Source organism: Varanus komodoensis, unplaced genomic scaffold (genome assembly GCF_004798865.1).
Source record: "Varanus komodoensis strain SLA01 unplaced genomic scaffold, ASM479886v1 scaffold119, whole genome shotgun sequence".
Lineage (NCBI taxonomy): Eukaryota > Metazoa > Chordata > Lepidosauria > Squamata > Varanidae > Varanus > Varanus komodoensis.
Window position 1 is genome coordinate 557,447 of NW_025335344.1, and position 12,144 is coordinate 569,590.

A 12,144-nucleotide genomic window follows, 5' to 3' on the forward strand; every position below is an offset into this window, starting at 1 on the left:
GGGATTTTTCCAAACAGTACTTGTAAATCTATTGTTACTATAAACTGTTGCCTTCCTAGCTTTTCTAGAAGACATTTAACATTTAGCTATTTCATCTCCTTCTGCTAAGGGTTTAAGAAAAAAACAGTTATTGATACAGAAATGTATACACAGACTTAATCTCCCTGACCGAAAGATAGTAACATTTTCTTTAGGAAGAGATAGTCACTGCATTTGGACAGAACAATAAAATTTGATTTCTTGCTCACGCACAGTTGAAGTTTTGTTTCTGATAAATCACAGCTCATCTTTATATCTTGGGCTAATTAATTAACTATAGTTTACTGAAACAAGAGAGTTTCAAATCTTCGGGTTCTGGAACTGGCTTGTTTCAATAAACCATAGCTAAGAACCATAATGAATAGGATTTAGATATGACACTGGGATTTTTTTTTAAACTTCCCATTTCCTCCACACCTCTGTGTCAGAGGAGGAGTGCAAAAGCCCAAATTTCACTGAGGTATGCAAGTGTAACACAAAAATATGGTTGATCGTTAATTCTGAACAGTTTTTTTCTACCCAATCCCACACAATCAAGGCCTGCCAAAACCTTTCCTCCAGGTTCATTTCTGCTTTCCTGATACATTTCATTCCTTGCACTATTTCTTGCTTTCCTGATGCGTTTCATTCCTTGCGCTATTTCTTGCTTTCCTGATGCGTTTCATTCCTTGCGCTATTTCTTGCTTTCCTGATACTTTTCATTCCTTGCACTATTTCTTGCTTTCCTGATACTTTTCATTCCTTGCGCTATTTCTTGCTTTCCTGATACATTTCATTTCTTGCACTATTTCTTGCTTTCCTGATACGGCCACTCGTTCCCCAAACCTTGTTTATTCACAGCCCCTTTGTCGCCATACCCGTCCATCTCCTATGATCCTTCCCACAAAGTCAACGGGGCACCTCTCGCGCCGGGCCAGGCGCCGCAGGAAATCAGCGTGGCGGGGGCGCAGCAAGAGGGCGTTCGATTCCTGGTATTCAGCCCCCCAGATCTCGAGCACACTCAGTGTGGGATCTCCCAGCTGGGGGAAGAAACAAGCCAGAAACAAGAGAAAGCTCCAGAGAATTAACAGAGGGATCAAGTCTGCGGTGCTCAGCACAGCACAGCTGTCCCCAAGCTGCAGAAGGCCTTCCCTGCAGAACTATGATAGATCCCACCTTCCTCGGCTTTCAAAAAGCGCATGAAGCCACATCTTTTAAACTTTGCTTTTTAACTTACACAGTGATTCTTCTTTCATTTCATTAAGCCACTGGCAGGGAAACTCAAAGTCTGCTGGCCAAAGCTGGCCCATCCTGGGCCCCAAACCAGCGGTCTGGGACTGTCTAGAGGTCCCCAATCCCCTTTCCTGAGCCTGGGGAAAGCATCTATGTGATTAAGATTGGCCTTGGGACTGAAAGATGTTCCCATCTCCTGTTAAAGTTCTGTCTGTCTGTCTGTTTCAAATTGTTCTGTGCCATCCTGATGGCTTTTCAGCAAATAGGCTGGCAAAGAGGTGTAAATAATAAAAAGAAGAACTTGTTATAGACTGAAAACAGGTTGGAAGGGGTAATCGAAATGCATTGAGCATTTCTTTCTTTCTTCATACCCCACCTTTTGCAATTTCATTGGTGTATGTTTGTTTTCAAAACTCCAGTCCCCCACACCCCTGCTCTGGGCTTTTGGAAAGATAGTGGAGTTCAAATGCAAGAGCAAATCTGTTGTCTGTCTTTGTCTGCCTCTACATGTCCATCTTTTAAAAGGAGGCCAAAAGAGGTGAGGGTTCACCTTCCATAGGGAGATAATTGTGCCATACAAACCTGGAAGCGGCTTGTGTAGATCACGGCCCCAGCTGGCTCGCTCAGCTCCTTCAACACATTCCCTAAACAGAGAGGAATAAATCATTTGGGTGCTCTGCGTACAAACTCACAGATGTGAACTCCTCCTCGTTACTATAATTTTTCCAAACCTCGACAATCAAGAAGAGCATTGGTCACCTGCTGTATCACCCTGGCTGAGCTCACGCATCCTTTATTTATTTAATTGTATCCCACCCATTTTTTCTATCTAAGGAACTCAAGGTGGCTTACAGAATTCTCCTCCTCCTCTCAATCTTACACTCACAACAACCCTGTGAGGTAGGGCGGCCAGAGAGTCTGTGACTGGCCCAAAGTCACCTGTGAGCTCCACGGCCACGTGGGGACTTGAACCCAGGCTCCTGAGTTCCTGTCCCACGATCTTAACCTCTGCACCAGAATGGCTCTCCTACCTTAGCTTGACCATCTGCGATCTGCCCTGAGAACTTTGGTTACCGGGAAAATTAGAAATGAACGTGCAAGTGGACATAATTGTCTGCCTCTGTGCCCTTGACATTGGAGGCAAGGAGCCATCCGGCGGTGTGACGGGGCCAGTGACCGCAGGGGCGCAACACCGACCCTTTTTCACTAGCAGGAACTGTGAGGTCACGTCCCACCCCCTTCCCCAGCCCAGAATTCTGTTCCCTTGCAGCTTAGCTGCAGAGGCGATTCAGCTTTCCAAAACTCCTGCCTCGGTTGAGATGCCAATGCCTGCACCCCTTTTGTAGACACCGATCAGCACAGATGCCAAAAACGCCCTAGAGGTGCAGCTACGGAGAACAGTCACAAGCGTGAGCACTTCAGAATTTAACAAAAACCACCAGGGAGCAGGGCAGCATCGGGAACTGAGCAGGGCTGAACACCACAAAGGTGCCAAAGAGGGCGTTGGTGGTATAGTGGTGAGCATAGCTGCCTTCCAAGCAGTTGACCCGGGTTCGATTCCCGGCCAACGCATCCCATTTTGGGACGTGCACGTGGCCCGCGTGTCGCGAGCGATGCCAGCTGGAGCTGGGAGTCGGACGCGATGGCCCGGGAGACCCCTTCTGACTCGCGCTGTTTCTCTGTTTCTGTTTCCTCAACCAGCCGCTCCTGCCAGCAAAGGGAAGGGCAGCCCTCACCGTTGCCTCCGGCCCCCTGATCGTGCAAGCTGCAGATGGGGTTGTCCTCGCCACTCTCCACACAGCCTCGCAGCACCCGGTTCATCTTCTGCTCCATCTCGGCGTCGCCACGCTGCACTGCCCCGAAATCCAGCTCGCTGGCATTGTCTCCTTGTACCTGCACATACAGGAAACATTGGCAGGTGTGAAGACCAGTCTGGGACAAGGCCAGGAAGAGCCTACTACGTGAAACAGGGAAGCCTTTGTTTCCTGCCTATGTTTCCAGGGGTACCCTGAGAACATTCCCAATCTAGTTTTGAAAGAGATGGAGGATTCACCCCCGAAGGAAAGAATCTGAGAGGAAAGATTTCCAGCTTACTTGGATGGAAGAAGCAGCTCCACCTCCAACACCAATTCGATAAACAGGACCCCCGACCTTCACTACCTCCATACCTGAAGATGGAAATCAAAACTGAAATTGAGATCATTCGGTGAATAAATACTCTAGCATCAGGCTTAGCATTCCATGTTTGAGAAGCACAGCTTTCCTTTAAAACTGCATTGTATCCTTGTATTTATTAAATATATATCCCACCTTTCTCCTATTGAGGACTCAAAGTGGCTAAATATAGCTCTCAGGTGGTCTCCCTTCCAAGCTCTGGCCAGCCCCCAACCTGCTTAGCTTCAATGGAAAACCTTCAGACCATACCCTGAGCCATACTCTTTTGGCTCTTTGGAAGAGTCAGCGTTATATTTCCTCCAAAGATCAATGGCAGAATAGATTTTGCAAAATCAGGGCTAAGAAAATCTCAGTTGAACGGAATTAGTTAAGCAATTGATCAATAATTTGTACAAATAAAGACATTAATCCCGAAGCAATAAAAATTCTTCCTAACACAGCAACACTCTAATCCATCCAAAGATTGTTAAACAAGCAATTTAATTAAACAATCAATCAAATGCCAACAATGAGAATCCCAGCAAAGAAAAAAGGCACAGACACATAATCATGTGCATAATTTCTGCTGCCTATAAGCAAAGATACACATAAGCACAATAAATAAAAATACACATTTACACTAATTATAGAATTCAGAAGTAAAACCCGGTGCTTTCAGGTGAAGATGATAAGCAGCCCTCCAACGTTTTAAAAGCTAAGCTGGTTTGCGGGCGGCTGGGGTCTTAAGACCTCGTAGCTTTTATTTTGGTTAAAGATCTGCTTTAAAACATTGTTACTTGCCCTATGCTAGCTGGGCTAAAATCAACGTACCAGTCTGTGGGACCTCTTTACGCACATGAATATCTTCTATGGCCCCGATCCCACCACTGAACATGATGGGTTTGATCCACTCGTGTCGCTCACCGTCTCCCAGGCGCATCCCAAAAGACCGTGCAAAACCTGCAGCGAGAAATACGTCTGACTGGAGGTAACCATTTTTTTCACTCTTCTCTTTCCACCAGCCACGAACTCACTCACTCACTCACTCACTCACACACGCCTCCAGGTTCTCCCTCGCTTTGGTCTCTCTCCTGCCAGGCTACCGTTAGTGAAAACCCCATTTGCAAAGCGCAAACACCAAACGCACAGAAATGCCTGAATGGATCACGGAAAGCAAGATGCATGAAACGTCAGGACACTCACCAGCCAAGACGGGCTCTCCAAATTTGTTGCCGTAGTCGGAAGCACCATCACTCGCACCAATGGCCACTTCCACAGGCCGGGCAAAGTTTCCGGGATACGGCAAGGATGCGTCCTCCCAGGGTAAGGAGTATCCTGCAGCCAAGAAAGGAAAACACCTCCATAGCCAGGCACATCCAAGGAATCCTTCGTACGTGCCGTGATGTCTTGGACGAGAGGCGTAAAGACAACATTGTGGGCACAGCCCTGTGAGATGATCACAGGTGTCGAGAACTGGATGCTTACGCACAGTGCTTTTTTGTAAAAAAAAAAAAAAAAAAGTGCCAGAACTCACGTCTTGGAGTCACACTTTTACACTAAAAAAGATTTTCAATTCACCGACTTTTTTTGAAATAAAGAACTTATTTATTTATTTATTTTTCAATCTATATCCTGCCTTTTTCCTACAAAGGGCTCAAGGCAGCTTACATCCTTCTCCTCCTCCATCTTATCCCCACAATAACAACAACCCTGTGAGGTAGGTTGGGCTGAGAGTCTGTGACTGGCCCAAAGTCACCCAGTTGGCTCCATGGCTGAGCAGGGACTAGAACCCAGATCATCTGAATCCCAGTCCCATGCTCTTCACCATTACGCCACACTGACTCTTTACCTTTTGCACGTAGCCAGTCACTCTACACACACATAAACATAATGGTCGCTGCCGGCAGTAAGCACTCAGCGCGCGACCACACACACCGATCCCAAGCCAACCAAGCCCAGCAGCGCCCTCACAAGCAGCACGGACACACAAGCAGCCCGCAGGCAATTCAAAATCACTCCATTGGAAAAATCCATCAAAAAAGGGTGCCGGAACGGCGTTCCAGTGTGTTCTGTGACAAAGAAAGCCCTGCTTATGCACATCCTGCTGGGACTGAGAAAGTCGGCTGCTTTGGGTGTTTGTCTGCAAGGTCTGTTGCCCGGGATCCGAGGAATTGAAATGGGAAGCAGGAGCCTGGGAATATGGGCCAAGCCAAGACACTGGGATGAGAGAGTCTTAGCTCAGGGCCTGAATCCCCAGGCGGGCAGCCCGACTCTGGGAATAACCAAGATGTGCAACTGATGGGACTTGGAGCAGGGGAGTTTCTCAGACACAAAAGAGGCCGCCATGGCTCTTGACCCCGTGATGCCTCGTCAGCAGAGGAGGGCGGCCCAGTTGGAGGATCGGTGCGCAGGGAGGATGTGTGCTCACTTTCAGGAGGCCCAGGCATGCTCACAAGGATGAGGGGGATCACTAGACTGAGTTCAGCAAACCGCTCTGTGCTTGCTCAGAGGCTCATTCTGGGGTGTTTTATGCTTTTTGGCCAAAAAGAATGCTTTGCAAGGGAAACGGTCTGTGGGTTTTGAATGTGCAAAGGAGGAACTCTGCCTCTCGACACGTCCGGCGCTGAATGGGAGGCAGGGCAGGGGGGATCGGCAGCTCGAAGCCGCAGTATTTTGGAGGGGGAGAAAAGCAGGCAGGGGTCCCTTCGAGAGGCCTCATTTCCTGGCCTCCCCACGTGCCCTCTTGGCCCCTCTCCAATGTCAAGCCACCGACTTCATTGCGGCAGCTGACACAGACCAAGAGACTCTGCCTCTCTGTTTCTACCCAGGAAATGTAATTTGATCATGAAGTTTTAAAAAGTAAGGCCAGAAAAGATCCATAATATCATTAAAAGATCACTAAGAAAATAAAGACACTCACTCATTCTTATAATCACATGTGTGCTCCTGGAATAGGTTGCACAAAATTAATGAATTCAATCATCTCACTAATTTAATTTTTTTAATGACATTTACATCTACGAAATGTCATCAAATTAAATTAATTTAAAACTGCCTGCTGGTCAATGAAAGAATGAAAACACACATTCTATAATGCAGAGATCCAGGCATGCTACAAGGCAGAAGTCAGAGAATTTCAGATCCAGATTAGAATACAGCACCTTAAGAAATCTCAGTTTTTAGTTAAAGAGAAAGGGGGTTTCTAGTCCTTAAGCATAAGGAGAAGGAGATAGGCTTGTGTTCGGGAAGCAAATGTGTTCACCCAGCACAGCTGATTCAGCAAGGCCTGGGTTTCCTTGGCAGAAAAGATGGCCCTCTTTTCTGGAACACTGAAAACATAGCCCTGCGTGGAAGAAATCTGTTTAAGGACGACACCTAGGATGTGAGAAGACATTCTTTGACTCGGTGCTTTCCTGCATGCGGGCCCAGGCTGCTGCTACTGACCTGGGATGTGCAGGTTCCCAAAGCTGTACCCAGCCGTGCCAGCGATCACGTGGGCCCCACGGCCTGCGCACTGGACGTCCCGGATCCGCCCGCCCGTCCCCGTGGTGGCACCACTGAAGGGGGCAACCCCTGCAAAGAGAGTTTGAAAGCAACGTCAGCTACCAAAATAGTCTGCCCCCTGCATTCGCGGCCCTGTCAACCGACAGCCGACACTGGCAGCTGGCAGCTTTTTTTGGCAGCTGTCAATTATGTTGTTATACACACAGTGTCAGCATCCCTTGACATTGTGGGGAAAGGAAAATAAAATGTTTCAATGAATAATGTGGGATAACGTCACGTCTTGTTCCAAGAGGCAGGAGATTAAGGTGCGTTGAGCTACTCTGTGTGAATGTGTACAAATTTTATACATGAGTTTCTTTACACCGTGTCATGTTAGCAAGAAATAAAATGGTGCTTTATGAAAAGGCATTTTAGATTCAATTCCCATCCAATGCAAGGGTCTTTTTTATTTTATTCAAGAAAGGAAGGGAAGAAGGGGAACAGGGAGGGGAAGGAACAAAGAGGTAGCGTATGCACTTTGCATGTGGAAAGTACTGGGTTTCAGTCTCAATCTCTCCAATTTTCATCAGGATTTATTTATGTTTATTTATTCTATTCTATTATTTATTTATTATTTTATTTAGAGTTTTTGTATGCCGTCCCATCGCTTAACACCTCGGAATGGCTTACATAAGTAAACAAACATAGTACATAGTACAAAAATACATTTAAGGTTTTTATATCCCATTTGATTAGCCAGGTTGGCTCTCAGAACAGTTTACAAATCAAGCAACCTAAAAACATAAAACTTGCGATATATTACAAAGTATCACAACCAATCACAATATATCAAAGAGCTATCCACAATACAATAAAGAGGAATAAGATATATGATAAAACCAAATCGCACCATGCCAATGATAGGAAAGGGCTCCTATCCATGAATCCACGACTAGGATACCATCTCCAGGATCTCCACTTTCAGAAAAGCCAACGCGATCAACGGCTGTACTGGGGGGCGAACCTGTGGCCCTCCAGCACTCAGACCCCCATCTTCCCTGGCTGGAGCTGCTGGGAGTCGGGGCCTATCTCTGGGCCCTATCCTGGGCCCCAAATCAAGGGCAACACAGCTCTGAATGCCAGTTTCTGGGGAACACCAGAAGGGCGCAGGCTACTCCAGAGCTTCCCCGAGCTGGCATTCAGTTTGCCACAGTGCGACTCAGAAGGCAGGGCTAGACAAGGCGTGCGTCCAGCGCCACCCCAGGCATCTTGCTGCCTGAGGCAAAGGACGCCGTGGTTCCCCTTCATCTCCTCACACTCCCATCCTATGCAGAAAGGTGAGCAGGATGCCGGTTTAATCTTCCTTCGACACTGGCAAGGGGCGCCACACCTCAAGGCAGCAGGCCAGCGTAGGGGGAGCCACCGCCACTCCCCACCATCTGCCGCCTGAGGCAACCCTCTCATTCTGCTTTAGTGCAAGGCCAGCCCTGCTGCATCCAGTCTCGAGTTCTGAACAACTCCCAGATCACGGGAGGCAACCTGGCATCCTCCAGAGGTTTTGGGGTCCAGCCACACTTGCTGGCCGTTCAATGACCTCAACCAAGACCCTTGCCCTGGGTCTCGGAGATGTATTTTCCCTCCGCCTCTTTGCCCCACGCGTCACTCGCCGCCTCGCTCACCAGTGGGGAAGTTGTGGGTCTCCGCTGTGAAAATAACATGCCGGGTGGAGGTCCGCTTCTCAAAGGGGCTGCTGCGGGACGGATCGCTGGGCCACAGCGAAAGGACCTCCCTGCCCTGGATGGCGCTGTTGGGAGAAAGTCAATGCACTTGCCTCAGGGGGCTCTGGGGCCACCGAGCCGAAGCAGGAGGCCTGGTGAATCGCACGGCAGCCCCATTACTTCCCCCATGAGGTCGGTGGGTGGGGGCTCGGCCAGCCACCGCCCCCCAGATGTTTCCCTCGCGGCTTCTTGGAGAAGGCCCACCTGCTGTTGTCAGAGAACTTGATGACGTTGTTGGGGTTGCTGCGTTCTTGGGTCTTCATGATGGATTCAAAGAGGGATTCCTTGACCTCCTTCCCGTCCACTATGAGGCACCCCTTGAAGAACCAGTGCCGGCTGTGCTCACTGCATTAGGTGGCAGGGATAGGGCAGACACGAGGGAGGAACAAAACTCAACGTCGGGTGCAGAGGAAACAGCCTCCCGCTGGGCAAGCTGTCCGTCTCGCTCAATGCAGCCTACACAGACTGCAGCGGCTCTTCCAGTGCCCCAACTTGCTGATCCGCCTCTCAGCCGCACAGACTGGACCCAGAGCTGTACACGTGGGAAGCCTGCGCTCCACTGGAGCGATGCTTTCCCTTATGGTAGGAGGGCAAAAGCTCTGGCACAGATTCAGCCTGCCAAGGCTTCCCAGAAGGCCGCGGTGCTGCACCCCCTTTCCCCCGACCACTATCCACTGCTCGAAAAGCTTCTGCTCAAGCTCAGCAACTGGCGAGCAAGCTTTCAGATCAACTTTCCCGGTGTTTCAGGTACTTTGGCTCCACCCCCGTGTCTCTGGCCACACCTCGTTGGCTTCCACCTTGTCCACCACTACATGGGATCCCCCAGGAGCTTCTCCAAAACTGAATTCATCCCTCCAGCTGAAAGACATTCAACTCCCTCTTCTAGATCTGTTCAATTTTAGTTTACTTGCTGGTGTATTCCCCTCGATCAATTGATCGACTGATCGACTGATGGCTAATAAGCTATTTCAATAAAGCAACTGATTAATGAATTCACCAGGACATGGAGAATTGGATTCTCGGCAAAATTGCCAGGTCTAGTGAGCTAGGCAAGTAAGGACAGAATGAAATGGGTCTCCAGGTTCTCTTCTTAGCCAGGATGAATCTTCCAAAGTTCTATCCAATCATCAATAATATTTAGCACGTGTTTGAAAGCGATCCTGGTTCTCAGGTTTAACAGCAGGTACTGCAAACTTAAAAAGTGCCTGTGGCTACTTAAACCAAACAACTTGGCAGGATTTATCTCCATGGGAACATTCAGAATTAAGAGATGCATGATCCCAGTGCTGTAACTGTTGCTGTTTCCACATCGCAGAACATTAATTCAGCTTCTTCTTATCTTGGTGATGGTACATCCCGTCAGTGCGCCCAGCCACCCGCATTGCTCCATTCCAAGTGCGTTACAGTTATCTGGGCTACACTGAACTGCACTGCGTGCATTTTTTACTGCCAGCAGCATTTAGCTCCGTTGCCTCACCCTGATAAAAGCTCCGGAAGGAGTACAACTGGGCAGTGTGCCAGGAATGCTCTACAGCAATGGATAAAAGCCAGAAGGGCTTCCCATGTGATCCTCTCCAAACATGGGGGACACATTTCAGGGACCTGTGACCCCTCTGGGTCCTGCTGGACTCCAGCTCCAATCATTCCAGAGCAGTGGCTATGCTGGTTGAGGCTGATAGGAACTGAAGCCCAGCTCCCTGGGAAGGCTGCAGCCCTCATGGTAAAGATCTGGACAGATCACGGCTGTGGGATCGTGGCCCCGACACTTGATGAGCAAGCCCCAGCGCCCTCTGCCCTGCGCACCCACAGCAAACCAAGCACCTGTTGGACTGAGCTAAGTCAAAGCATTCCACGCTGGTGGGGTTCCTGCCGAGTTTTTGGAAGAGGCCAGTGTAGTAATCCAAATCCCAGGAATCAAAGGCCAGACCTAAAACAGGAAAAACACAAGCAAAGAAGTTTTTGTCGAGCTGCCGCGATTGCAACCCCCACTCTTCCCTCCAGTGGCCCACAAACAGCATCGTAGCTCATCATCTTGGGGAGCAGAGAGGGAATCAGGTCCATAGGGGCCAACAAGGGTGCACAACCGATAGGCCAGACGTGGCTGTGGGCAGCCGTCCCTGCAGCCCGCGGAGCTGTGGGGACCCCAACCAGCGTTTGTTTCCCTCGGCAAGGGAAGCCCTTCCCTGGAGCAAAATGTGTGATCTTTTGGGTTCCAAGGGCCGCACTGGAGGTCTGTGCCAGGTGCTCACACTGGAGACTAGAAATTATCAATCCGAGATAAGGAAAGGGGTTCCCTTGCTGGGATTAGCAGTGGGAATCCCAGCTGTTCCCAGGCTCACATTAGTGCCGGCAAGCTAAGGGGCCACTGAAATGTGAGAAGGAGTGTGCGTGCTTCTAGGCATGTGTCTTGCACCCCGTGTGCAGCCCCCAGCACCCTTGATGTCTCTCCCGGACCTCAAAGTTGTGCTTTTCTGCTCTAGGATTCCCAGGGGGAAATATGAGATCAAGGAAAGTGCGGTCAGGTTGCTGTTTGCAGCTCAAAGCTCAGAAGAGGAATTAGAGAGCAAAAGGGCCTGAGGAATGGCTAAAAAAGCGGGGTTGAAAATATAGAAACATAGAAAACAGAGCAAGTCAGAAGGGGCCTCCCGGGCCATCCAGTCTGACCTCCGGCACCAGCTGGCTCCGCTCATGACATGCCCACCATGTGGACATCCAGCCTGTCCTTGAACTCCTGCACCAATAGGACCTCAACCACCTCCCGTGGAAGCCCATTCCACACCCTCGGGGCCCTGACTGTCAGGAAGTGCTTCCTGGCATCTAAATTGAACCTTGGCTCCCTGAGCTTTGCTCCATTGCAGCGCGTCCTGCCTTCCTCTGCAGGGGAGAACAGGCCTCTGCCCACCTCCATGTGGGTATGTCCTGAATCAGCTCACACAGATCATGGAAAGCACTCTGAGCCACGGCACACAACGCGTGCTATCAGAGTGCGGCTCTTGCGGGGCCGTAGCCCTTCGGGCAAAACAATTTGTTTGCGTGCTCCTCGTCTCTATAGTTGTCTTTCTATGTACAAAAAACTAACACACCAGGAAGAAGGATGCATCATGACCCTTCTCCCTGACATGTTTTTCCAGTGCAGCAAAGAATCTGCTTTTAAATACAGAAACGAAGCATTGCAGTGCATCCTGCTCCCATTCGGGGCCGTCGCCAACCATTCCCTCCAAGCGGAACACCCCATTTCCCACTTCCAGCTTTCTTCTCCAGCTGATGCTCAACGTTCCGGCATCCTCATTGGGATTTTCAGTGGGAGGGAAGCGGGCAAAGCACCTCTTAAGCTTCTCTTTTGCAGCTGTACTCCTGCAACCCGCAAGCGAGGAGGCACCTCTCCCTGGCGGTTCTGTATTGCAAGCCGCCACCTTCAGGCTGAATTGGGGCAGATCCACAAGAACCTCCAGGCTGAAGATGGAGGGCTGCAACCGAT

At 49.5% G+C, this 12,144-nt stretch overlaps 1 protein-coding gene and 1 non-coding gene across 2 annotated transcripts in view; one reads left to right on the forward strand and one right to left on the reverse strand.

Moving 5' to 3' along the window:
• Positions 1 to 12,144, reverse strand: part of PFAS (phosphoribosylformylglycinamidine synthase) — a 29,664-nt gene that overhangs the window by 12,318 nt on the left and 5,202 nt on the right. Inside the window, exons 6-15 of the mRNA XM_044421426.1 lie at positions 10,488 to 10,593; positions 8,871 to 9,011; positions 8,568 to 8,692; positions 6,850 to 6,978; positions 4,609 to 4,740; positions 4,237 to 4,365; positions 3,346 to 3,419; positions 2,988 to 3,144; positions 1,834 to 1,895; positions 897 to 1,058 (exon numbers count right to left, since the gene is read on the reverse strand). Of these exons, the coding sequence (XP_044277361.1) occupies positions 897 to 1,058; positions 1,834 to 1,895; positions 2,988 to 3,144; positions 3,346 to 3,419; positions 4,237 to 4,365; positions 4,609 to 4,740; positions 6,850 to 6,978; positions 8,568 to 8,692; positions 8,871 to 9,011; positions 10,488 to 10,593 (1,217 nt within the window). The remainder of the gene's footprint in view (positions 1 to 896; positions 1,059 to 1,833; positions 1,896 to 2,987; positions 3,145 to 3,345; positions 3,420 to 4,236; positions 4,366 to 4,608; positions 4,741 to 6,849; positions 6,979 to 8,567; positions 8,693 to 8,870; positions 9,012 to 10,487; positions 10,594 to 12,144) is intronic.
• TRNAG-UCC lies at positions 2,752 to 2,823 on the forward strand. Its single transcript has one exon. It is a non-coding gene; the product is annotated as a tRNA-Gly (tRNA).